The sequence below is a fragment of the Nothobranchius furzeri genome, chromosome 1 (assembly GCF_043380555.1).
Source record: "Nothobranchius furzeri strain GRZ-AD chromosome 1, NfurGRZ-RIMD1, whole genome shotgun sequence".
NCBI lineage: Eukaryota > Metazoa > Chordata > Actinopteri > Cyprinodontiformes > Nothobranchiidae > Nothobranchius > Nothobranchius furzeri.
In genome coordinates, this window is record NC_091741.1 from 56,203,077 (window position 1) to 56,227,021 (window position 23,945).

The 23,945-nt window shown below is 42.1% G+C and overlaps 1 protein-coding gene across 1 annotated transcript; it reads left to right on the forward strand.

Moving 5' to 3' along the window:
• The first annotated feature begins 1,072 nt into the window (after nt 1-1,072).
• On the forward strand, nt 1,073-18,452 carry etnk1 (ethanolamine kinase 1). The gene is made up of 8 exons (XM_015956354.3): nt 1,073-1,408; nt 2,452-2,711; nt 3,380-3,520; nt 4,274-4,416; nt 9,347-9,430; nt 9,523-9,683; nt 13,829-13,902; nt 18,157-18,452. Exons 1-8 carry the CDS (start codon nt 1,262-1,264, stop codon nt 18,227-18,229), a joined length of 1,083 nt encoding a protein of 360 aa, XP_015811840.3. The 5' UTR covers nt 1,073-1,261; the 3' UTR covers nt 18,230-18,452.
• The last annotated feature ends 5,493 nt before the right edge of the window (nt 18,453-23,945 follow it).

Sequence of the window (23,945 nt, forward strand, 5' to 3'; positions counted from 1 at the left end):
ACGTCAGAGCCATCTAATCCAGGGCTGAATTATGACTTCAGTTTTTGTGTCGTTCAGTAGTAAAAAGTTAGAAGTCATCCAGGATTAAACGTCTGTTAAACAGTCCAGAATAGGAGAGACAGATCCACCAGCCCCCCGCCAGAGTGGAAGATGGATCTGGCACTCATAGGAGTAAAGATGGAATTTCACACCATGCTGACAAAAAGAAGCCCCAGGGGTAGAAAATTTACAGCAAAAAGAAGGAGACCAAGGACAGAGCCCTGTGGCACACCCCAGCGAAGTCCCACCCTATAGATGAGGCTTCACCCATCCTAACACAGTAGCTCCTGCCCTGAAGTTGGAGCTGAGCCATTGGAGGGGCGGGTCAGTGATCCCCATCCAGTGTTGCGTTAAGTCCAGAAGGATATCATGGTCGACCGTGTCAAAAGCTGCAGATAGATCCAATAGCATCACCCATGTCACTAGCTAATAAGGTATCATTGAAGACCATTAAAAGTGCTGTCACATTTCTGTGTCCAACCCTGACTGCAATGTCTCTGACTCCCATAACTTGTGTGTGTTGAGAAAAGCTACCAGCTGTGAATATACAACCCTCTCCAGCAGCTTTGAAAGAAAAGAGTTTCGAGATGGGCCTGTAGTTAGCTAAAATTATCCAATCCAGGTTTTTTCATCAATGGATGAACAACTGTCAGTTTGATGAGTAAAGATGTTCTATATTTATCAGTTTGTCTATTTTTTATTATGTTTGTATCGCTATAGTAGCTCTAGTGTATACGTGTTACTGACATGTCAAGAAAAATATAAAATTTTAAAAAGTTATAAAACGATAGATGTGACGTAAGCAGTGTAGCTGCGGTATGTGTACGCTTGTATGTATTCACCGAGGACCCCCGATTCCTGTTACTGAAAGTTACTCTTTTATTCATGTTTGAATTCATATTCATGTAATATACATGTGAAAGTTGTTACATTTTAATGTTTCAGGTATTGAAAAAGTTTGCACACTCCAAAAACACAATCTGAAATCGTTATGACGATTAGGCTCCGCCAGCGGTGCGTGATAATGTTCACAAACAAGCGCCACTAGTGAGTCAAGTCAGTGAGAAGAGGTGGGAGGGATCTCTGGAGAGGCGTTGCCACACACTGCCTTCACTGAGCTACCCGCAAATCCTTACATATTTACATACGTTGCGCACTCTTACCAAGCGTTGATTTGCTCCATTCGTTGTGAGTACTAGCTAAAGAAACACGGTTCTTAAGAATGGCTAATTTCATTCACGTCCCGGACGAGGCTCCTCTTGTGCCCAAAATAGATGTGACCGTGGACGAAAACGACTACAGATCCGGTGCACTGCAGCTAATGAAAGATCTCAGACCGAGCTGGAAGCCGTCCGAAATTAAAATGAAGGTATTTGATTTTAAACATCTCATTTTGAGTGTGTCACATGTAATTCGTTTCGATATTATCTGATATCTTGAGATTCTCTGCATTTGTTATATTGGTTAAAAACGAGCTAATATTGACGCTAAAGCTAGCTAGCAAGGTGTCAAGTTCCCTCGTCAAATGAAATTAGCGTTTATTGTGATGTGGGATGCGGTTCATAGAGCAACAGGTCTACATAAATTACTTCAAACCATTTTACATAGGGGTTGGATAGAGTTAAAAAATAAAGAACCCTATTCCATTTTTTCCGCGTTAGCAAAGGGTTGATTCTTTCCATCTGCGTCACGTAAGATGAAACGGTTGGGGTTTTTCTTTCTAGCTTTTTGCTCCTCTGCCTTGCCTAACCTAACTTCCCAATTTTCTCATAAAACCATTGACTAATGGAATGAAGGGGAGGTTAAAAGAGGATTTATTCAACCATGACGTTGGGAATCTTCTGGAAGACGCGAGAACTTAACGCAGCCACACATATTTGCATTTACATTTTGCATACATGACCCAATCTTGTTATCCGAGGGTTCTGCTCACTGATGCCCTTAATTCAAACCAGGGCTACTGTTTTAATTACATGACCAAATAGATCCCTGTGCTAGGATATCTGAGCAGGAATCATTTTCTTAATTAATGAACTGGGGGTGTGGCTCTGCTTTGTGAACATTCAGGAATGAAGGTGATCACATGCCTTCCTGCCTTTCCTTTCAGGCAGAGTGGGGTTTCAGCAAATGCCAGTCATTGCTTTCTGGTGGTAAATAAAATTCCTCACAATCCCATCATTCTTAGTCAATCCCATGTCTAGTGAACAATTAGTGCTGGTATGTTTAGCACCTGACTTCCAAACAGCATGTTGTCAGCTTTTTCATGCAGATGGTTGAAATGAATCCTAAATTTTGTGACTTTATTGGGTCTGTTTTCCTTATAACCTTTAAGCAAGAGTTTTTTTTTAACCACACACGTGTGTTTAATTACCCGATTGAACTGTTCTCCACCTCTCGTGTCCATGTTTGCAGTTTTTCACAGATGGAATAACCAACAAACTGCTCGGTTGTTATGTGGGTGGAGTGATGCAGGACGTGGTCCTCGTTCGTATTTATGGCAACAAGACCGAACTACTGGTTGACCGGGAAAATGAGGTGAAAAGCTTCAGAGTGCTGCATGCGCACCGCTGCGCCCCACGCCTGTACTGTACCTTCAACAACGGCCTCTGCTATGAATTTCTGCAAGGCACTGCACTGGAGCCCGAGCATATTCGCAGCCAGTCGGTCTACAGGTAAGAAGACTAGGAGATGTCACGGACTGTCTCTGTCAACAAAAACACTTCTAATCTTGTTGTAAACAAAGGGAGTAGAGGACAGCTAAGGGTTCATATGCCTCATCATTCTTAAAAATAACAGACCTTCATGTTGTGGAAACATTTCTACAAACTGTAGAGCTACCTTTCTAATTGTGCTATTTTTACATGTTGTATCACTTGAAAACTTAAGTCCACTTTATTTATTTTTTTATCGGTTTCTCAACCGATTCTCTGTCAAATAATTTGTGCCTTTTAAAAACATCAGTTACCTTCATGGTGTCTGTGTTTGGTCTATTTCCTGCAATCCCACATGAAGCTCTCTTTTTATGTGACGTTTTAGTTGCCCAGAAGGTGTTTTTGAGGTTGCAGGGTTATAAATATCTGGGCTTAATGTTGAAAAGGAGCTTTGTTGACCCCCAAGTTCTGGTTCTGTTGAAAAAAAAAAAAACCTTTACATCACACACGTTTTAAAAATAAAAGCGACATTTTTTAAACAGTTTGGTGTTAAGAATGTTAATGCTTCCTTTATCTGTATCTTCTAATGCTGCAGATTAGGCTGTAATTTGGAAGTAAAACACATCCTAATGCTGTTGTCTGATACTTTTTAACTAATCTCTTCTGGTTTTTCTGCTTCTGTTTTTCAGACTTATTGCGAGACAGCTGGCTAAGTACCACGCCATCCATGCCCATAATGGCTGGGTTCCTCGGTCTGACCTGTGGCTAAAGATGGACAAGTACTTCACGCTTATTTCCAAGTGCTTCAAGGAGCCTGAGCAGAATGACCGGTGAGAGCGAACAGCGTTAACCACTTACATTTCCTTCTATTTTAGGCAAAATGTATCCAAAATTCACAAATGAACTCACGCCAATTAAATCTGATTAAACCTATGAAGACAAAATGAATTTTCTATGTAAAAAGAAAAGCTGTTTTAAAGGAATGTGGCTGTTCTCCATCATGAATGTGTTTCTTAAAAAGGTGTCTAAGAATAGCTTTGTTATCTCCGTACAGGAGAGTGGGATGATGAGTCAGACTTGGTTGTGTTTAACAGATTGTCCTCAAGATTATCATATATACACAACAGTGGCTTCCACTTTTTCCATTGCCTCTGCGCTTTTAGAAGCCACGGTGTCCATAACAAGTCTCACAATTATGCCTTATTTGCATTCTTGATTAAATGAAATGAAAAAGTTGTTATTTGTAAATCTGACAGTCTGTGTGATCTATGGTGCGGATCGCTACAGCAATTTGACTTTAGCTCCGAGGGCGTGGTTGTTCTTGGTCTCCAGCCAGATCAAGGCTTGTTGTACAAGTTGAGTGAAAGTCCCTGTATGGTTTAGGAAATTCCATCGTAGTTTGGAGATAAATATGATTCACTGCCTCCGGCATGAAGGATTTTAGTGTGTTGGAGGGGGGGGGGGCAATCTGTCTAAATCTATAACAAAACTTTCTTTAATTTCTGTCTTTTGAAGAATAACATTTCATGTTTGTAGCTTTCCCTGCCACGTAAGCTAATGTTTTTGCCCCCCCCCCCCTTCAGGTTGAACGTGGATGTCCCAGGCCCTCAGGCCCTCCGAAAAGAGCTGCTGTGGCTCCAGCAGAGCTTGTCTGTGCTGGGCTCTCCTGTGGTTCTCTGCCACAACGACCTCCTTTGCAAAAACATCATCTACAACCAAAGGGAAGGTGAGTATGAACTGCCGCCAGACGCTACTCCATTAGCTGGGATGTGATTTCTGTTGTGGAGCTTACGCCCATATCAGGCAGGGCTCCCGCTTCACTCATGGTCGCTGTTTGAGTGAGGAACAAAACGCTCAGACAAGACAGTCCACCTGTTTGCTGTTGCAAAAGCTCTGGACTAAATTTATGTTTGAATTAATGCAAATTGCTCATTTGTGTTGAGACCAAATGCTCGAATGTTGCTTCAGCGTAATAACCTGCATGGATTTTATTCAGTCTTTATTGATGTCATTCTAATTCTGTGCTAAAATAGAAAATTCTTTAACAAATGATTTTAAATACAAGTCTCAGTTTAACCCGCAGCATGAGTTTAGGTGGCTGCAGTGACGGTAACATGTTTCATTGGTGTGAATGTGAAGCAGCCTTTGGTAACCATGCAGACTTAGATCTAATATATTAGCTAAGCTGTTCTTGTTATTGTTGGATTATTTGTTTAAGAAGAGAAAGCATCAAGCTGTAGATAAACTGGGCCGTATGGTTTGTGTGTTTGGGAGGTGGGGGAGGATTTAAAGGGAGGGTATGAGAGCTGTTTACCCCCTTGTCAGTGACAAGGGGGGCGAGGCCATTCTCACAGCTCCTTGTGTCTAGCTTTTCTCCTCTAGGAATGACAGAGGAGGCTGTGGCTGTCCCCCCTGGGGAGGGAATGGAGAGAGACAAACCTCACCTCACGCACAGGAGGCTTTGGGGGCCCGCACGTAGCCTGCCCTCCTGCTCAGACTAATCAGGATGGGTTCATGGCAGCAGTAGGAGCCACTTGCATTCCCACTGTCCATAAATACAAACCATCAGTCAGGCTAATTACATGCTAGTTATTACAACACATGTAAAGTTTCTTCTTCTTTTTGCAGTTTTCCATTTGTATTGTTGCTACTATAATCCCAGGGAGGATTTAACTAGTATGAAGGCGTGATAATCTGTTTATATCTAAGTAAAAGTGGAATAGTTATTTTCCGGGAACTAATTAACTAACCATTAACCGTAAGCTACCCAAGTTTGTTTAGTCATGACCTGAGATTTGCCTTTTTGCTGCTATACATATATATAAATAGGCATTAATAAAATCTGCGGCCCATGGTGGATTTACACAGGTGTTCTATGCTGTTTGAAAATAAAGTTAAAAGAAATTAACTATTTCTGATTACACATGATTAGAAAGTTGGGAGTTAGCTTGGTGAAGCACTTCTGGGAATAACTGACGTGTAGATTATCATGTTTGAAAGCTGAGACGTAGAGGAAGTATCAGTTTTAATTTTAAATCACCAAGATCTGTGGGGAGGCTTTGATCTGACCCGCACAAGGCAAAGCAGGACTGACCGGTTTAGAGAGGAAACGTCATCATCATCTCTTCTCTCTTCTTGCTTGTGCTGCCAACACCCAGCAGCTTCCGATCAAATGTCTTCCTGCCTGGAAGTGCATCTGCTCAAGTTAAAAATCTGCTTAAAATCTACTTATTATACAAGATGTAAGAGTTTAGAGACTAAAACCTCACAAGAAATTACGTTTCTCCTAACTATAAAGTCTCATCTTTCAACAAACCATAAGTTCAAAAACAATAAAAGGTTTTGATCATAGTTTTAAATGTGGTTATGCGTTTTACTCTTTCATTCATAAACACACACTCTTGTATTTGTATCCTTGTGTGGACATTTCATTGACTTCCATTCATTTTAGTGGCTCCACTATGCCTAACCTGAACGAAAACTTAATTCAAACCATACCTCTAAAACCAAGTATTGAGGTTTTCTGCGCTGTGTGGGCCAGCCAAATTTCCCCACAATGTGGAAATGTCCAGATGTGTCCACTTAAACATGTAAAGTCCAGTACACACACACATAAATGTGTTGCTTCCTACATATCTAAAGCCGGGCGTACACTGTGCGACTTTTTCACTTTTTTGAGCCGATTTCCCACTCGTGCGAGAATCCACGACATCGGGGCAAGTTTTGCGCTGAGCGTCGTGTAGTGTACAGGGGGTTACGAGAGGCGATTAACACCACGTGACCAGCTACCGATCAGCAATCGTGAGCTCGCACAAACTTCTGGCGTGTTTAATATTTTGTTCGTTCCTTGTGAGGGTATCGCACTGTTGAAGCGGCGCTGCGACCCAATTCCAATTTTATTTATAAAGCACATTCAACAAGGCATTACAACCAAACAAGGCGCTGTACACTAAAAATGTTAGTTAATTAAACCGGCATTATACAAACATGTCGAACACAGATAAAAGATAAAAAGGAAATACAACAAAAGTCACAAAACTAACAGCTAAAAATCAATAAAACACAAGGAGAATAAAAAATTAGAACAACATTTTAAAAAAGAACCTCAATAATACGGAAGTTGATATTGTGAATTCCATTTTTAAACAGTGCAGATGTAAGTGAGGTTCATAATTATGTGGTATAAGCTAGGTTGAAGTAGTGAGTTTTCAGGCGTGATTTAAAAATGCTAGCTGTTGGTGCTTGCCTCACTAGCAGTGGTAATGCGTTCCACAGCTTCGGTGCACAGACAGAGAAAGCCCTTTCTCCACGGCTTTTTAAACGTGCATTCGGAACAGCTAGGAGGAGCTTATCTTCAGACCTGAGAGCACGCGGCGGGTTGTAGTAATGGACAAGTTCACACAGATATGGAGGAGCTTGATGGTTCAAGGACCCAAATGTATCAGAACCGCTCACGGCGCATGCGCAATCATGCATCAACACCGCTCGCCCGCTATTTCCCTAATAACACACGTTGTTCGTTTTTGTTTCTACACGTTTTTTTTACTCACAAAGATTGTCAAGAAAGCGTGTTTGTCGTGTTCTTGTCAAATTAAACTGATCACAAAACACAGATTTACTTTCTTTATTTCGTTTTCCTCATCCAACCCCCATAAATCCCTGTGTCCCCCTGCAACACTCCCGAAGGACAACAGGCAAGACAAAAAAGTCTGACGTGTTGTGTAAAAACTGCTATTTTTAGGTCCGACGTGTTGCTACCAGACGTGCAGTGTGAGCACAAGGCTCGTGAGATCTGCGCTGCGAGGAAATCGTACAGTTTGAGCTGAAGCTGAGTGCTACGAGTGAAAAAGTCGCACAGTGTCCGCCCAGCTTAACACAAGTGCTGTGGTTGATCTGAACGCCCTCATCAGGCACGTGGCAGTGAAGCTGCCACTTCCTGTACTGTTAAACCCATAAATGGGCAGTAGGTAGAAGTGTAGGTCTGTTTTTGTTCAAAACACACACACACATACATACATAACTACTCACTCACGCAGACTGCAGCTCACGTTTGATTCAAGGCGTTGTGCAAGTCTGTAGCTTCAGTCACAAGAAGCCTTTTCAAGCTCATGTCACATGCAGAAGCAGCAGGCACCATGCTATTGGCTCCCCAGCAGACCAATGGGGAGGGAGCACTAGGGGGGTGAGGATGGGAGTGTGGCGGGGTGGGGGCTGTGAGGGAGGGTTTGTGGCAGCAGGCCCTGATGTCTCCAAAGTGCGTGGAAGAAAGGGTGACTAGAGACAAATGTGCCTGAGAGAGTGAGCATGTGTGAAAGATGTTTGCACAAACCTTTTCATCTGCTGCACAGGGGGGCTATAGCCACTGCCTGGAGGTGTTCAGTTGTGTCCCGCTAGGACCCACACGCCGGCTGGTAACCCACCTCAAAGTGTCTTTCTCTGTAGTCCAGCAACACCTCAAAAAAGTTTTAATTTTTTTTATTTATTTTTTTTTTTATTTTATTTTTTTGTCTCTTTGTGAGGTCAAACTGATTGGCCAAAGCTAAAAAAAATAATGCAAATGAATGACTTAGATTAAGAATATAATCTCTTTTCCTTTGAAAGTGTTTGTTCGTGCGGGCTTGTTGAAGTAAGGGTTTGGATTTTGAGATTTACAGCCTCATGACTGACTGCTTCCCTCTTTGTTCATTGTTTTTTCACATGTTTGACATTTTCTCTGCTTCTCAACCGCTCTCAGACAGCAACACATTATTCAACTTCCTCCTGCTCCTTAAACATGAAACCTAAAGCTCCTGAAACTGTTGTGATTTTATTTAAAAATCCAGATCGGCTCTTTTATTTATGGTGTTTCATCACCTTTTTAAGTTTCCCAACGCGCCTAAAACTCCTGTGAGCTGACGGACCTTTTGACTCCAGCTCCTCCAGTGTGTTGCTGCCTTGGCTCCCTCTCCATGAGTATCTCCGTACTTTCCTGTCCATTCCCACTTCGTTCCTCTACTTTTGTTTCCTTTTCCTTGTTCATCCTCTTGCAAACAGAACTGTAACATGGGCATTTTCCCTTCTCATGCTAAGCTTGCAGCCAAAGCAAACATTGCGCACCGCCAGCTCGTCCTCTTTCCATTAGCCCTTCGTACATGTTTCATGTGTTGCATCGTAATCTTTAATGCATCCCAGCTGCCTATAGGGTGCGTTGACATGTTATTTTATTTTCTCCAGGGTGTTAAATGTTACCGCCTCTTTCTCTTCAGACTTGAGGGAAAGTGTGCATGCCAGATCTCATCCTCTTCTATACTTTTTTTCTTTTTCTTTTGTGCTTTTACCAAAATATAAACCTATTTGAATTCCTTAAACATAATTGAATAGGTTATTTTAATGTTCAGACACATCTATTGAACCTTTTTTTAACCAACTAGTTTTTCTAGTACTTACACGTAAAATGATTCCTCCTTTTTCCATCTTTTCTCCTGTACATCTTTCAAAATGCAAACTCTTACTCCGCGCCCGTTCAATTAGCAGATCACATCAGCTAGTCCAGTTAGAAGTGGAGAGAACTAAGTTAGAAAGAGGCTTGAGATTATGAGCTATCAGAGGGAAACAACATGATCATTGTGTTTATGCATCTGGTGTCTTTCTCTAAACAAGTCCTCTTTTGTTTTCAGGCAGCGTAAAGTTCATTGACTACGAGTATGCTGGGTACAATTACCAAGCCTTTGACATTGGGAATCACTTCAACGAGTTTGCCGGTAAAAATGCATCTAAATATTAAACTATTCAGGAAAACTATCAAAAATGTTGCTTTTTTCCTTAATATAACATTCACTGTGTTGTCCTCCAGGCCTGAATGAAGTGGACTATAGTCACTACCCAGACCGGGCCTTTCAGCTGCAGTGGCTGCGCTCCTACCTGGAAGCTTATAAGGAGCACAAAGGCTGTGAGGGTGTGGTCACTGACAGAGAGGTGGAGCGTCTCTTTGTTCAAGTAAACAAGTTTGCTTTGGTAAGTACTTCCGTTTTAACTCGGATAATCGTTGCTTCACATATGGAGAGTTTTTATATATGTCCTTTTGTTTTTTTTCTGATTCTCCTGGGGGTGGAGCTTGAGTTTACATCAGAATAACTACAAAACTATAAAAATGAGCTCCTATTCACTCTGTAATCAGTTCTGATCGGTAAGCTGGCACGCCTCGAGAGCTTTGTAGTCATGATCAGACATTTTAACATCTTCCAGTCATCATGTCCCTAAAAACAATTCCACACAATCCGTTCAGGATAAATGTTTCTGTCACGTTCCCTTCAGGAAAAGGAACCAACGTTAAATCAGTGGGCTATTTTTGATCTGCTTTGTTCTCTCAGCTAGAACATAGTGTTTCAGGCCTCCGAGTCCCTCTGGAGGTTTCTTCCTGTTAAAAGGGAGTTTTCCTCTCCACAGTCGCGACATGCTTGTTTAGTATGAGGATTGCTGTAAAGACTCTTGAGCTAGGGCTGGGCGATATATCAGTATTTCTAAAATATCGATATAATCTTTTAACAAGATATAAGATGACTTTATATCTTTATATCGATATAACTGGTCAAACTGCTATGCTAGTGATTAGCCGCTATGCTAACGACATGTTGCTCCGTCTCTAAGCGGTTATTACATGTATTCTCACAAGTTTGCTCAATCTGAGAGCCTCTGGATAAATGTGCTGCTCTTAGGGATGGGTACCTAATTCGGTACTTTTTAAGGTACCGACCGAATTCCATAGTACCGACCGAGCACCGATTCACGTCATTTCAAACGGTGCCTCGTTTCGGTACCCGTCCTTCATAACGAGAACTTGCCAAGACAGCTGCGAATGCGCAAGAACGTTATGTCGTCGCTCGCTGCGAGCCAGTGGTAAACAGAGCAGCATGGTAGAAAGAACGCACGCTAAAGCTTGGGTCCACTTCACTAAATGTGATGGGTAACTGGGTGATGATGAAACCAGCGACAACGATCTAAGTGAGACATCCTCATCTTAATCTGCTCCGGTAGGTAAATAAAATGTTTAAGATAATGTTAGCTTGATATGTTGGCTTCCGTTTCGCTAATGGTGCGTTCGCTTTCTCCTCGGAACTCCGAATTTCCGACTAGAAGAACATGAACGCGCTCTAAAGTTTGGCTTCACTTTACTAAATGCGACGGGTGATTGGGTGAAGATGAAACCAGCGACAACGATCTAAGTGTGAGGCATCATCGTTTTAATCTGCTCCAGCAGCTAAATAAACTGTTAAAGATAACGTCAGCTTGATATGTTAGCTTCCATTGCCACCGTTGTTATCAGCTAATGGTGCGTTCGCGTTCTCCTCGGAAATTCTAACTTCCCAGTAGGAAAAATCAAATGAACAAAGACGGCAAAAGGAATGAAGATACACAGTAAATTTAGTTCACAATGAAGATGTTTGCTTCAGTTTAATTATCAGCTTATAAAACTACAAGGACGATGTTAAAATACAAACAGTTGTAGGTTATTTATCGTGATATTTATCAAATATTGTTATAGGTTGAGAAAAATATATATTTAATTATAAAATAGAATTAAAATAATAAACACTCAAAAGTATAGAAAATTGGTACTGTTAAATACCGGTATCGATTCGTAGGTACCGGGAATTAGTACCGGATCGATTCAAATGCCAAAGGTACCCATCCCTAGCTGCTCTAAACTTGGCATTTTAGGTCCTGGTTTTTAATTATTTGGGGACGTTTAACACCAACTGAGCTCTGTTTTTCCATCCTGCGTGTGCGGAGCTGGAGAGAGGAGCCAAACCCCACCCTCCCCTGTGTAATCAGGAAACGTCTACGGATAGCCTGAGTGGCCAAATGACCTCAAACGTATAGTAAGGGTTTGAATAGTAAACTATAGGGGTAACGTTTTATTTTGAAGGCAAGCTCAACGGGTGTGAAATGTTGTTCCGGTTCCGTTTTTTTTCTGGTTTTGCTGTGCTAGTATTGCCAGTGAATACTCCGTTCCGAACGATTCTGTTGAAAAAGTGAAGAGTTTGTAAGGTGTGGGTTAGGGTTAATTAATAACCGTCACAGTGCGTGACCCATGTGATCTTCAGTAGATGCAGTTACATCACATAAATTTAGTTTAACATGATAGATTTTTTTTCTCTGGACAAGAAATAAACGATATGGCCCACCTCTAGATGAAATTAAAATGCTATGTCCCTCAGCCCGCTAGGAGAGATGTTGTTGAGGGAGAAATAAAGTTGGTGTGTGGGTTGAATAATAACTGAGTGCTGTGTCGCTGTACCAAGGATTTTAATTACAGAAAGAAAAGCAAAACATGGTGACAGCCAAAATATATACAAAACTAAAGGAAATGCACATAAAAGGGAAACTAAAAGCGCCGGCCCATAAGGGGCCGGGAGGGGGGATTAACTAACCAAAATACAATTACTACTAACCCCAAGCTAATTGAGGGACGTCCCGTTAAGCCGGGACGCTGGGAAAAGTCCACAAAGTCAAACAGCCGTTCTTAGATCGCGGTTACCAGAGAGTCAGAATCTAATCCTAATACCAAATCGAATATCTAAAGCTGAGACTAACAAATACACGCGAGGAGAAGAGAGCAGCAAAAACTCTTCCGAGTCCTCACTACCCTGGACCTTCTCAAGGACTGTGAGCAGGAGAGCAACCTTTAACGGCTGACCCATGATTGCCCATTACACACTGCTGAGCAGGAGACAGGTGAAGCAGAAGCCACTGAGGCCATCATGTGGCCCAAAAGGGGCAGAGCACATAACAATATTTTTACATTAATTATACATACTGTATATAATTAAAACGTGCCTGTGGGACATTTGATACACATCTAGCTCTCAAGTGTGTGTGTGTGTGTGTGTGTGTGTGCGTGTGCGTGTGTGTGTGTGTGCGTGCGCGCGCGCATGTTAGCAGACAGCTGTACCAGCATTTCAAAAGCTCACACTGGTAGAGGATAGGCACTAAGGTTAAAGTCTGACAAGAATAAATACATTTTTATGCATTTAATCTACTGATTTATGTTCATAATTTCTCAAGACAGCTTGAAGTGAGTTAACTTGTAAATATTTTACAGGAGGAAAAATATCGAGATATATATTGTATATCGGAATTCAGCTAAAAGATATCGAGATATAAGTTTTGGTCCATATCACCCAGCCCTACTATGAGCCAACAAGTCAGTGACTCGATGCAATTTTCTGGGTTCCTTATATAGGAAACTTTTTACTGGTTGGCTTAATTAACTGACCTGTATTGGAATGTTTACTGTGTGACGTGCTGTCGTGATTTGGCGCTATAACTGAATCGAACTGAATATGTTTGGTAATATTCTACCAGTTATTCCCATAATTCACAGGGATTATTGACAACTTCACAGCCTTTATTAATTACCTACAGGTGTTCTGGAGATGGATGGTTCAGATGGGTTTCACCTTATATTAAGAAATTTATGGAGGCTTATTTGAGATAAATTTATATCAGCATTTATAAAATGTAAAGTTTTAACATTTTAACAGAAATATAAAAAACTTAAGTATATTAGAGAATTGGGACAGTTTTTTTCTAACCTCTCAAAAAAGTTAAATGAGTTTTCAGATTTTCTGTTTTTCTGTGTGAGTATTTAATGCTTCCTTCTGATTTCAGGAGTCAGATGAAGTTGGGCCCCTGGTATTCTAATAATACCTTGTTTGTGTTTACTTTGACTAAACCTGTAGTCACGGACCTTGAGAGCGATGAGGACTACCAGGAAATAGTTTGCAAAACAAACTTGCCTTTCAGCTTTTGTAGGGCTTGATAACGAAACCCAACGTGATATTGAGTTATCAGAAATGGGATCAAGACTTTAATATTGGATCATTATCAGGGCTTCCTCTGCATTTTTTAATTCATTTAAGGTGCTTTATTATAATCCTCACGCTGGTGAAACGGATTAGCACGATGGCCTGATTATCAGTCAGGAAAGCTTACCGATCAGTGAGACTCATCTTTTCCTGAAACATCGCTGCTGTTTGTTGTCAAGAGGACAAGACGTTTCTGTGTCAACTATTCCTTGTTGCCATACGGGTTTTGATGAATTGTGTGTGTTGAGAAATACCGACATCCTTCTTACTAACCCTCTTATCTGTGTCTAGGCCTCGCACTTCTTCTGGGGCCTCTGGGCGCTCATTCAGGCCAAGTTCTCCACCATCAATTTTGACTTCTTGGGGTATGTTTGTCATAAAGTGTCAATGTCAAGTTTATTTATATAGCACATTTCCAACAATCAGAGATTGCACAACGTGCTGTACACAGACGAGCAGTAAAAATAAAATGGTAAAACACTTGAAAAACGTCCAGTAGACCCTACGTAAAATAAATTAACGATGAAATCAGTTAAAGGCAAGGGTTAAAAGGTAGGTTTTTAAGAGACTAAGGCCTAGTCCACACGTAGCCGTTTTTTTTAAACGAATATCCGCCCCTCCAAAAACTTGCATCCACACCACCTCGTTTTAAAAACAAACTCTGTCCACACGTACCCGGATAAATACGTTGTTAAGGACATGCCAGACCTGTAGGCAGCAGTACTTCCCCCGTTCTTAACCTCGTCCTTCGTCTGTGGTCTTCCGCAAGGAGCAGTAATTCCGCTTGCAAAAACAAACAAGCAAAAAGCGCTTGGACAATTGATAAAGCGAGCGCAGCTCTGAGGGCATCCATGCTGTCGGCTAGTGTAAACACAGGTCGCACACGTGATGTCAGCATTTTTTTTTTTTTTTGTCGTGGAAAGTGATGTTGTGGACCTTAAAACTCCGGTTTTGTCTGTCCACACGCAGACACCCAAAACGGAGAAAACGCAGATCTTCACTTTGGCCGGAGTTTTTAAAAAGATCCGTTTTCGTGTGAAAAAACTCCGTTTTTGTGTGGATGACAGGCCAAAACGTAGAAAAATATCTACGTTTCGGCAGATCCCCGGCTACGTGTGGACAGGGCCTTAAAGGCAGAAAGGCTGTTAGCAGACCTAATCTGTAGGGGAAGGCTGTTCCAGAGCTTGGGAGCGGCCACAGAAAAAGCTGTCGCCTCTGGACTTCAGCCTAGACTGGGGAACAGATAAAAGATGTAGAGAGGATGATCGCAAGTTTCTTTTGGGGACATGAGTGTTTTAAGAGTTCCGACAGATAAGGAGGGGCCAAATTGTGTAGCGCCTTAAAACAGAGCAGTAGCATTTTAATTTGAATCCTGTAAGTGATCGGGAGCCAGTGAAGAGCTTGTAAGCCCGGAGTTATGTGATCCCTGCGTCTCCTACCTGTCAGCAAGCGAGCTGCCGCATTCTGAGCCACCTGCAAGCGGTGAATTGACGACTGCTCCAGTCCATGATATCGAGAGTCTCAGTAGTCGAGTCTCGACATGATTAGCAAGTGTATAACCATTTCAAAGTCTTTAATTGGTAAATAGGGCTTGACTTTACTAAGAACATGCAAATGAAAGAACACGCTCTGGACCACAGAACTTATCTGTTTATCAAGCTTAAAATGACCATCAATGGAAAAACCCAGATTTCTTGCCTGAGACACGGAAAAGGATTCTGAAGGGCCAAAAACACTGGTTACCCCGTGCAACAGCCCAGGGTCCCCGAAAATGACTATTTCAGTTTATTTTGTTATTTAAAGTGAGAATTTTCAATTGTAGCCAGTTTTTAACGACTTGTAGACAATTCAGTAATTTATCAAACGATGGCCTTCGAGAATGTAGTGGGACATATATCTGCACATCGTCCGCAAAGAAGTGGTATGAGATGCCATTAGGGCTGCAACAACGAATCGATAAATTCGATGAAAATTGATTACTAAAAGCGTTGGCAACGAATTGCGTCATTGATTCGTTGTGTCGCACAACTCTTTCAAAAGCGCCCCCCCCCTTCCCACCCGCCTTTGCGCGCAGACCAGAGCAAGTCAGATCAGCGCGAGGGAGAGCCGCAGATCAGCGCGAGGGAGAGCCGCAGATCAGCGTGAGGGAGAGCCGGTACCGGCAGTCGGCAGTCAGCAGATCAGCGCGAGGGAGAGCCGGCAGACTTGCGCTGCTGCGAACCGGTTCCGCGTTCTTGTGCAGCGATCCAGGCAGCTGCTTCCAGCGCACGGTCCATTCTCAAAGTGGCGCAACCAAAAAACTATAATTAGCACACGATCGTTCATGTCCGCACATGTTCTCTATTTTCTGTCTTGTTTGTGCCTGAAGCTCGCTACTGCGGAGCTCATCACCTGCGCTGTGGTGATGTCACCTCACGCAGCATCGAAAACGCGCTCTGCGCTTTGCGGTCAGGAGATCCCTTTGATCTGCTCAAAAGTAACTGATGAGGTGAAAAGGTAAGAATCCAGGCAGCAGATTTTCTGGAGAATTAAGAGGAGATGCAGGAAGATGAGAGACAGACAGGACAGGAAAATAGTTAAATAAAAACAAGGAAACAAAACAAAGTGTTGAAAAGTAAAATGTAGGTAGATTTATCTCCACTACACGTTTTTACCAGTAAAAAACAATAAGTTATACACATGTAATATTTATACATCTGATACAATTCAGATCACCTTCAAAACTCAGTCACACACCCAGGGCCGTTTCAAGACATTTTGGGGGCCAAGGCAAAATGCCCCCCCCCCCCCATAACTGGGCTCCCCAGAAGCCTCTGTGTAATTCATGCCCTCTCCAGTAGTGTTAGTTATACGGTGTTTATAAAAGCCCCTCAGACATTACTGACATGTTCTAATATTATCACATGAAAAACTAAATTATCAGACATGCTGTCTCATCTGCTGCTTTTCTAAACTTGCAAAAAGTAACAAAACTATTTGAAAGCCACTATTTGTGGATTCTCTGAAAGTTTCCATGGAGTGTGTGACAACTTATTTTTTCATTGATCCTATCGTCTAATCTCACAGCTGAAACAAGCATCCTTAATAATCTGTGCACAGGAAGCTTACCGATGGTGTAGTAAAACAAAAGGTATAATAATTTATTATTAATAAAACCTTGTTGCAGCACTAATTTAGAAAAATTAGATTTTGCATTAAATATGCAAAATATTTACATATGAATTGTTTTAGAGCCCTTTTATTGGCAGAATTTGATATTAATTTAGTTCTTACAAAAAATGGGTCCCAACATGGTTTGTGTGGCGTTGCCATAGTGTGACGTCATAGGCACAGATCCCCTGTCCTCTTGTTTGGAAATGGAAATATGATCACCCTATGTTAAACAAACTGTCCACCCGGGCTTTTGCGCTGCACAGAGACGCTTCGCTGCCTATGACTGAACGTCAGTTGAGAGTCAGTCTCATGCAGACTGACCAATGAAGAGAGGGCCTCAAGTTAAGACCCTCTCCTCATTGGTCAGTCCACACGAGGTGGGTCAAAGGTTACTCTGGGCGGGTTATGTGTTGTCAGGCATTCAAGTATTGAGTATATTTACTGCATATTACAGTAAAATATTCTGTATGTGACCACATTATGGTGATCCTCGGGTCGTGATGATGGAGCCCTTGAATATTGTTGCCCAGGGTACAACAAAGTGTTAATCTGGCCCTGGTTCCACCGTCACATTCCCGCAGAAACTGGTTGATCACACCGGGGCCAGACTACTAGCATGTGGTTTTACAACCACAATGTCCTCGGAAGCAAAAACGCTTTTAAAAGGGAGGGAGGAGTCCTAACTGTTGCTGCAGGCGTGTTGTGTGAGAGTGCAGATATATACTGGTTAATATATTTTTGGGTTCAGTTGCTTTCATGTGGCCTAATGTGAGTCTATTTGGGATCATTGGAATGATCAGCAGCATTTCTTGATGTGACTTTATGGCAGTTGCCCAGGGCATCATCGCAAGGAGGATGGCATTCATTTACTTTTGTTTTATTTGGTATTTTTTCAGTCATTTTTGGAAATAGTGATCAATTTTGATTAATTCACAGCCTATGTTTAATTACATTTAAAATAAATGTCAACAGATGAGATCAAACAAAACAGATGAGAATTGCCCTTAAGCTGTTTAACTTGGACCAAGCATTTTAGGTCACAGATAGATGTAGCTTAGGGTCTCTGTCTATACACCTTATAAGACAATTTAGGTGATGGCATGTTGTTTTTCTGCTATTGAACTGTTTTCTAATAATGTTGTGTTAAATAAAGCGAAGGAAGGAGAGAAATAACGTTTCCCTAGCTGTTTTTAAAAATGTCCCTATGTAATCCGATTAATCGATTAATCGTGTCGAGACCCCATCCGATTAATCGATTATCCAAATAATCGTTTGTTGCAGCCCTAGATGCCATGCTTATGAAAGATGGCGCCAAGGGGCAACATATACATTTTACTTTTCTGTGACAGAGCTGTATTAAAGAGGCCTTTTGCCTTTCAGTTCATGATATAATTTAGCAGCCTGGTTTATTTTTGGTGTGTTTAAACTGCTAACAGTGTCTCTCTTTTGTGTATTTCTACTTAAAGATATGCAGTTCTGCGCTTCAACCAGTACTTCAAGATGAAACCAGAAGTTTCTGCGCTGAGTCTACCAGAATAAAAGTCACCGACGACTCTCCTTGTCCTCCTGCAGTCTCCTACCAAGCCTTCTGCCCCTCCTAAGACAGCTATAGGGAGCCCCCTAGAGGTGGAGAACGGCCAGACTTGAAATTCCTGTTTGGTTTCCAATGTCCCATTACTACTACTACTTACTACTACTACTACTACTACTACAACTACAACTGAATGGACCACAATGTTACATACATCTGTATATACTTCACCTGGCCTCATCGCTAATGGTTTTGTATCATTTCCAGTTTAGATGATATCAGTAGATCAGAATACTGTACCTCTAAACTGCTCTCAATACCTCAGTGTGTGAACTGTGACGTGAATGGAACTCCTTCACAGCAGATGAAGCTCAGAGCCATCTCTGCTAAGTGGCACAATTGTGACCACTAGTGATGCCCTTGGCTCTAGGGACATGGCTCCGTTGAGCTAAAAGCTATCAGATCATCTTGACTTTGATTACACCCGTGCTGTGGCGGGTGCTGAACCAGCGTAGCCATAAAGCTGCTGTAGTAGTTGACTACCTAGGGTTGATGAAAGGTTTATTTGTAGGAGAGCGTCTCGTGTTTACTTATTACCTCCTTATTGAGTAAAGACTTGTTTCACTGGATAGCCATTTACCTGGAGGACTGGGTTCACTCTAATGTAAATTTTATATCTACTTTGGACACTTGGGTTATTTTTTATTATTATTATTATTAATGAAGTGCACCTCACTGTAAGCAGAACATTCCCCGTTCAGAAAGTCGTGCAGAACCCCCGTCTGCACTGGCACCGTAGGTCAGTAACTGTAGGGTGTTTTCCTTCACTGTGAGACTATTGCAGTGGTTTTTTTAGACAAGACCAAATCCTTACACAGACTTCTCCCTTTCAGGGAACGTTTGGGAACATTTACCACTCCTTAATCACAAATTCATTGTCAGGATGTCTGAGCTAATGCTGGTCTGGTGTTGGGTGCAGAATAGTCAAACTATTCTCGTGAGCGGGGGAAGAACAATCGAAGTGACGATCTGAAAGTGTTAACGTGACTTATATGTTGTTGTTTTTGTTTAATCAACTGCATATTTTTAAAACCTTAAGCTCTTGGTTTTCTAACAAGCCTACACCAAAGTGCTGCAGTCTTGCTTTTACATCATGCACTCCATTAGAATTAGAGATGAGCAACAACGGTTTTTGTACTTTTGTAGGTTAAAATGTCATTGAGGGTGTGAACGTGTTTATTGGTCCAAAAACAAGACAAAAAATCAAATAAAACATAGGATGTAGCAAAGCCAACATGTTTACTCCTGAAGCAGCAAAAGCTTTGGGAGGTTCTTGTTGATATTCCTGCAGATCACCAGTGAAGGAGCGGCTCTGTAAGGGCCGGCTCGTTCCTGTGAAAGCACATTTTGCACTTCTGTAGGGGAGTTAGACGCTTAAAGCCTTTAACTGTTTTTATTTATTTTTTTTTTGATATTGGTGAGATAGAAGAGGCGGTTTGGGACAAATCTGATGTAAATTAGAAATGATGGCATGTAACTTATGTTCAAAGTAGACGGAGAGATGAATGGATGAACACACTTGTGTTGGACGGCGTTCTGAAGGGATCTGTGAAAGTTTATAGGTTCTCAATCATGTTTACACTCAACGTTCATGTTTTTATTCTTAAATTTATCTAGATGATTATAAAGATTTGTTCTAGAATATGAAGGTGAAAGATTTCTTTTACATCCATCTGGCACAGGTAGATAAAGTAAATAGGATCAAAGTGATTTTAGTTCTGATGACATAAATCATAGCTAGGTTTAAATTTGTTTTAAGCTTTAATATCCTTGCATCACTCTGATCACTGTAACATGTGTATATGCACAACAAGCTAATGTAAAGTAACCAGCTTGTTCTATTGTGAATGAATGTAAATAATGGGAGTTCTGTTTGTTCTTTTTTAAAAGTTGCATTAATGTGAATGCCTGGTTTAAGAGGTTACATTAGAAAATGTAAATATGCTTTTATTAATAAAGTTTATTTACCTGTAAGAACCCTCGTCTTTGTCTCTTTGATAGATTGAAGTTTTCTTTTTGGTGGTAAAGCTTCTTTAACATTATTCTTTCAGATCATATCAAATTGAAGATGACACAATAAAGTCACTTATTTTGAAGAGGAAATTTGCTTTCACGTGGTTTTTTTCAATTAAAAACTGAATATAAAAACACTTTTAGAAAGACAATCACTACACTAAATGTGATTAAGTCCTCACATAGGAAAACAATCGTCTAAATTTACAGATACGATATTAAAAGCCAAAAGTTGAATTTATTTAACAAGTTTTTTTTAGTTATCCCAATTTGTGAGCCACACAAGGACATTTGCAATTCTCATTTTATTTGAATGATTTAAGACGTTTTATTTCGAATTCTTACTTGTATCAACTTAACAATTTAAACCCAGCCTGATCCAGAAAGCAGGTTTTTAGTAGTTATCAATAAAGACCCTCGTTTTAATTGCTCCACTGTTCAGTAAATGAACACAATCTGTAGTTTATTTTCTTTACTTTTTCCTTTTCTCCATTCATTTTCCTAGCCTCGTTAGCTATTCCACAACAGTACAAGAAACAAGACTTTACAGCATTTTTTATTTTGCATTATTATAATTTTTTTTTTTACATGTGACTGGATCTGAAAAAGATTAGAATCGTATAAGAAATGACCACTAGGTGGTGACACAACACAAAGAAAAGTACTCAAGAGCAAACCTGGCACACAGCGCTAAAAAAATAATCTCATTCAACATTTGATCTTTGTGGTATTAATGCGTATTAACATAGATTTATATTTAAAAACGAAACCAGATCATTAATATGCATCATGTTGAACCTCTTTGATGGAAGCAAATAGGAAAATAGAGAATTTTCTGAAGAACACACACAAATCAGCTTAGCTTTGTTACACTGAGCTCTTGTTTTTCTTTTAAAAGACTTCCAACCAAATGTGGATGTAAGAAGAATAAATCTAAATAAAAACCGAAAGGTGTGTCCTGGTTTGTTTTCGATGGTTAAATTATAAACCCATTTATGCTCTACACCCCAAAACCAAACAATCATTTTGCACCATTCTCTTGAAACAAATCAAGGCCGCTTTGCATCTCCCTAATGTGAGCACCGTCTTATACAGTTGAACAATTACAACAGTGTATTACCCAACTCGGTGACTGTAATTCAATTATCCTGCTCCCTCTGGCTTCACCCACCCAGATAATACACACATTAATTAACAACAGAATCCAATATCGCTTGTTCTGCGCCTCCACTCATTTTCATTTCCCATAAAAAAAGGTCGTAGCAGTCACTTCCTACTGAAGACAATTAGTGTACATGTGTAATAATGCATTACAATTGTATATCACCATGGCCGGGTGTTTGTGATGGGGAGCAGCACAGCGATCCCACTGGTGATTGGAAATGTTGACACGCCAGCTGTAAACATCCATCAGACCATGCCATTTCACCAAACTCTTGACGAAAAATACCTGAAATGTAGCTTACATGTTTCAGACTGCTAGAAATCTAAAACGCAAGAATAAACAATTGTGAATACGAGGTGAACCAGAGAACCAAGAGAATAATACGTTTGGTGTTTGAATTGTTCTCACGGTCTTAAACCAGTTCTTAGCGGTGGTGGACTGGGTGAAGTTCAGTGGAGGAGAGGCGGAAGGTCCGATGGTTGTAGAGGAGGTGGACAGGAGAAGGTTGTGTGAGTCCAGGGTGTAGGTTGGCAGGCAGAGCGATGGAGAGTGGAGGCCAGAGGATCCTGAGCAACAGGACGAGGAAAACAACTCCAGGCGTGGTTAGAGGATGCGAGGCGTGATACTAGAAACAAGAGCATACAGGATCTCATTGAGCAAGTTTGGTGGAAGATCAGGTAATGTACTGGGCTAGAAGCTACCCTGGTGAGAGTATCAACCGGCGCTGGAGTTGTGTCACACCGCTCCTTAAATACCCTGGCCCTCTGATTAGTGGAATCAGGATCAGCTGGAGCTCGTGCCACACCCACCTGCAACACAAACAGCTGACTGCCAGGTTACCTCACCTGCTGATAGAGGTAGACCGTGACAGTATCCCCCCCTCAAGGGACGCCACCTGGCAGCCCAGCCGAGGAGGAGGAGGCGAAGGACGAGGCAGAACGGGAGGCCTCAAAGTCCCGGATGAGAGAGGGATCCACTGCCAGTGCTCAGGACCATACCCCTCCCAGTCCACCAGAAACTGGTGACCACGTCCGCATGGCTGGACGTCCAGGATGCGGTGAACCTTGTAGCTGAGCCCACCATCAGCGAGGCGGACCGGCGGAGGAGGATCGGCAGGGGGGCACAGAGGACTGGAAACTACAGGTTTGAGCAGGGATACATGAAATACTGGGTGTACCTTCATAGATGGAGGCAAGGACAGACGGACTGAGATGGGACAGAGGACCTCGGCTATGGGGAACGGGCAGAAGTAGCAGGGAGAAAACTTCCTGTTGGTGCCCCAGACCTTGATATCCCGGGAGGAGAGCCAAACCATCTGCCCCGGGGTGTAAACAGGTGCTGGGCGTCTGTGACGATCTACAAGCCTGCGATTGCAATCAGCTGTGCGTTAAAGGGCAGCCAGGGTCTGGTTCCATGTGCGTCGAGCCCGGTGGAGAAACTGGGGAGCTGTGGTGGAGGCAACGGAGTCGGAGGGAAATAGAGGGGGTTGATATCCAAGGGAGACCTCAAATGGAGGCTGACATATGGAGGCAGAGGTGTGGGAGTTATGGGCATACTCCACCCATGACATTTGTGAACTCCACCCGGCAGGGTTCGAGGCGCAGATACAGCGCAGCATGGCCTCCAGCTCCTGGTTCATACGCTCCACCTGGTCGTTAGTCTGTGGGTGAAAACCAGAGGTGAGGGAGGCCCAAGCCCCCAGGTGGTTAGCAAACTCAGTCCAGACCCGGGATATAAACTGGGGACCTCAGTCTGACAGGATTTTGGATGGCAGACCATGAAGGCGGAAAACATGTTTCACGAGCAGTTCAGCAGTTTCAGCAGATGAAGGGAGTGACTTCAGTGGGACCAGATGGCAGGCTTTAGAAAAGCGGGCGACAATGGTGAGTATGACAGTGAACCCTCTGAATGTGGGGAGACCAGTTACAAAATTCAGGGCGATGTGTGACCACGGACGAGGAGGGACCGGCAGAGGCTGGAGGAGACCCTGGGGAGACTGGTTACTGCTCTTGTACCTGGCTCATACCTGGTAGGCGCTGATGTACTCTTTTACGTCCCTATACATGGATGGCCACCAAAAGGTCCTTCTGATGAGGGTTATGGTTCTGTCAAGGCCAGGATGAATGGAAAACCTCGTCGTATGTGCCCAATGTATAAGAGCCCCTCGAGTGCTGGAAGGAACATAAATTTTGTGTGGTGGACCGGTACCTGGATCTGGTTCGTGTTGTTGAGCCTCCAGAACCTTGTTCATTATGTCCCAGAAGATGGAGCCAACTACGCAGGAGGCAGGCAGGATGGTGGTGGTTTCCACCTCTCTATCCGAGGCGTATTGGCGAGAGAGAGAGTCAGGTTTAATGTTCTTGGAGACGGGTCTGAAAGAAATGACAAAGTTGAAACGGGAAAAGAATAACGACCAGCGAGATTGACAGGGGTTCAGTCTCTTAGCCTCCTTGAGGTAAGTCCGGTTTTTATGGTCGGTCCATATG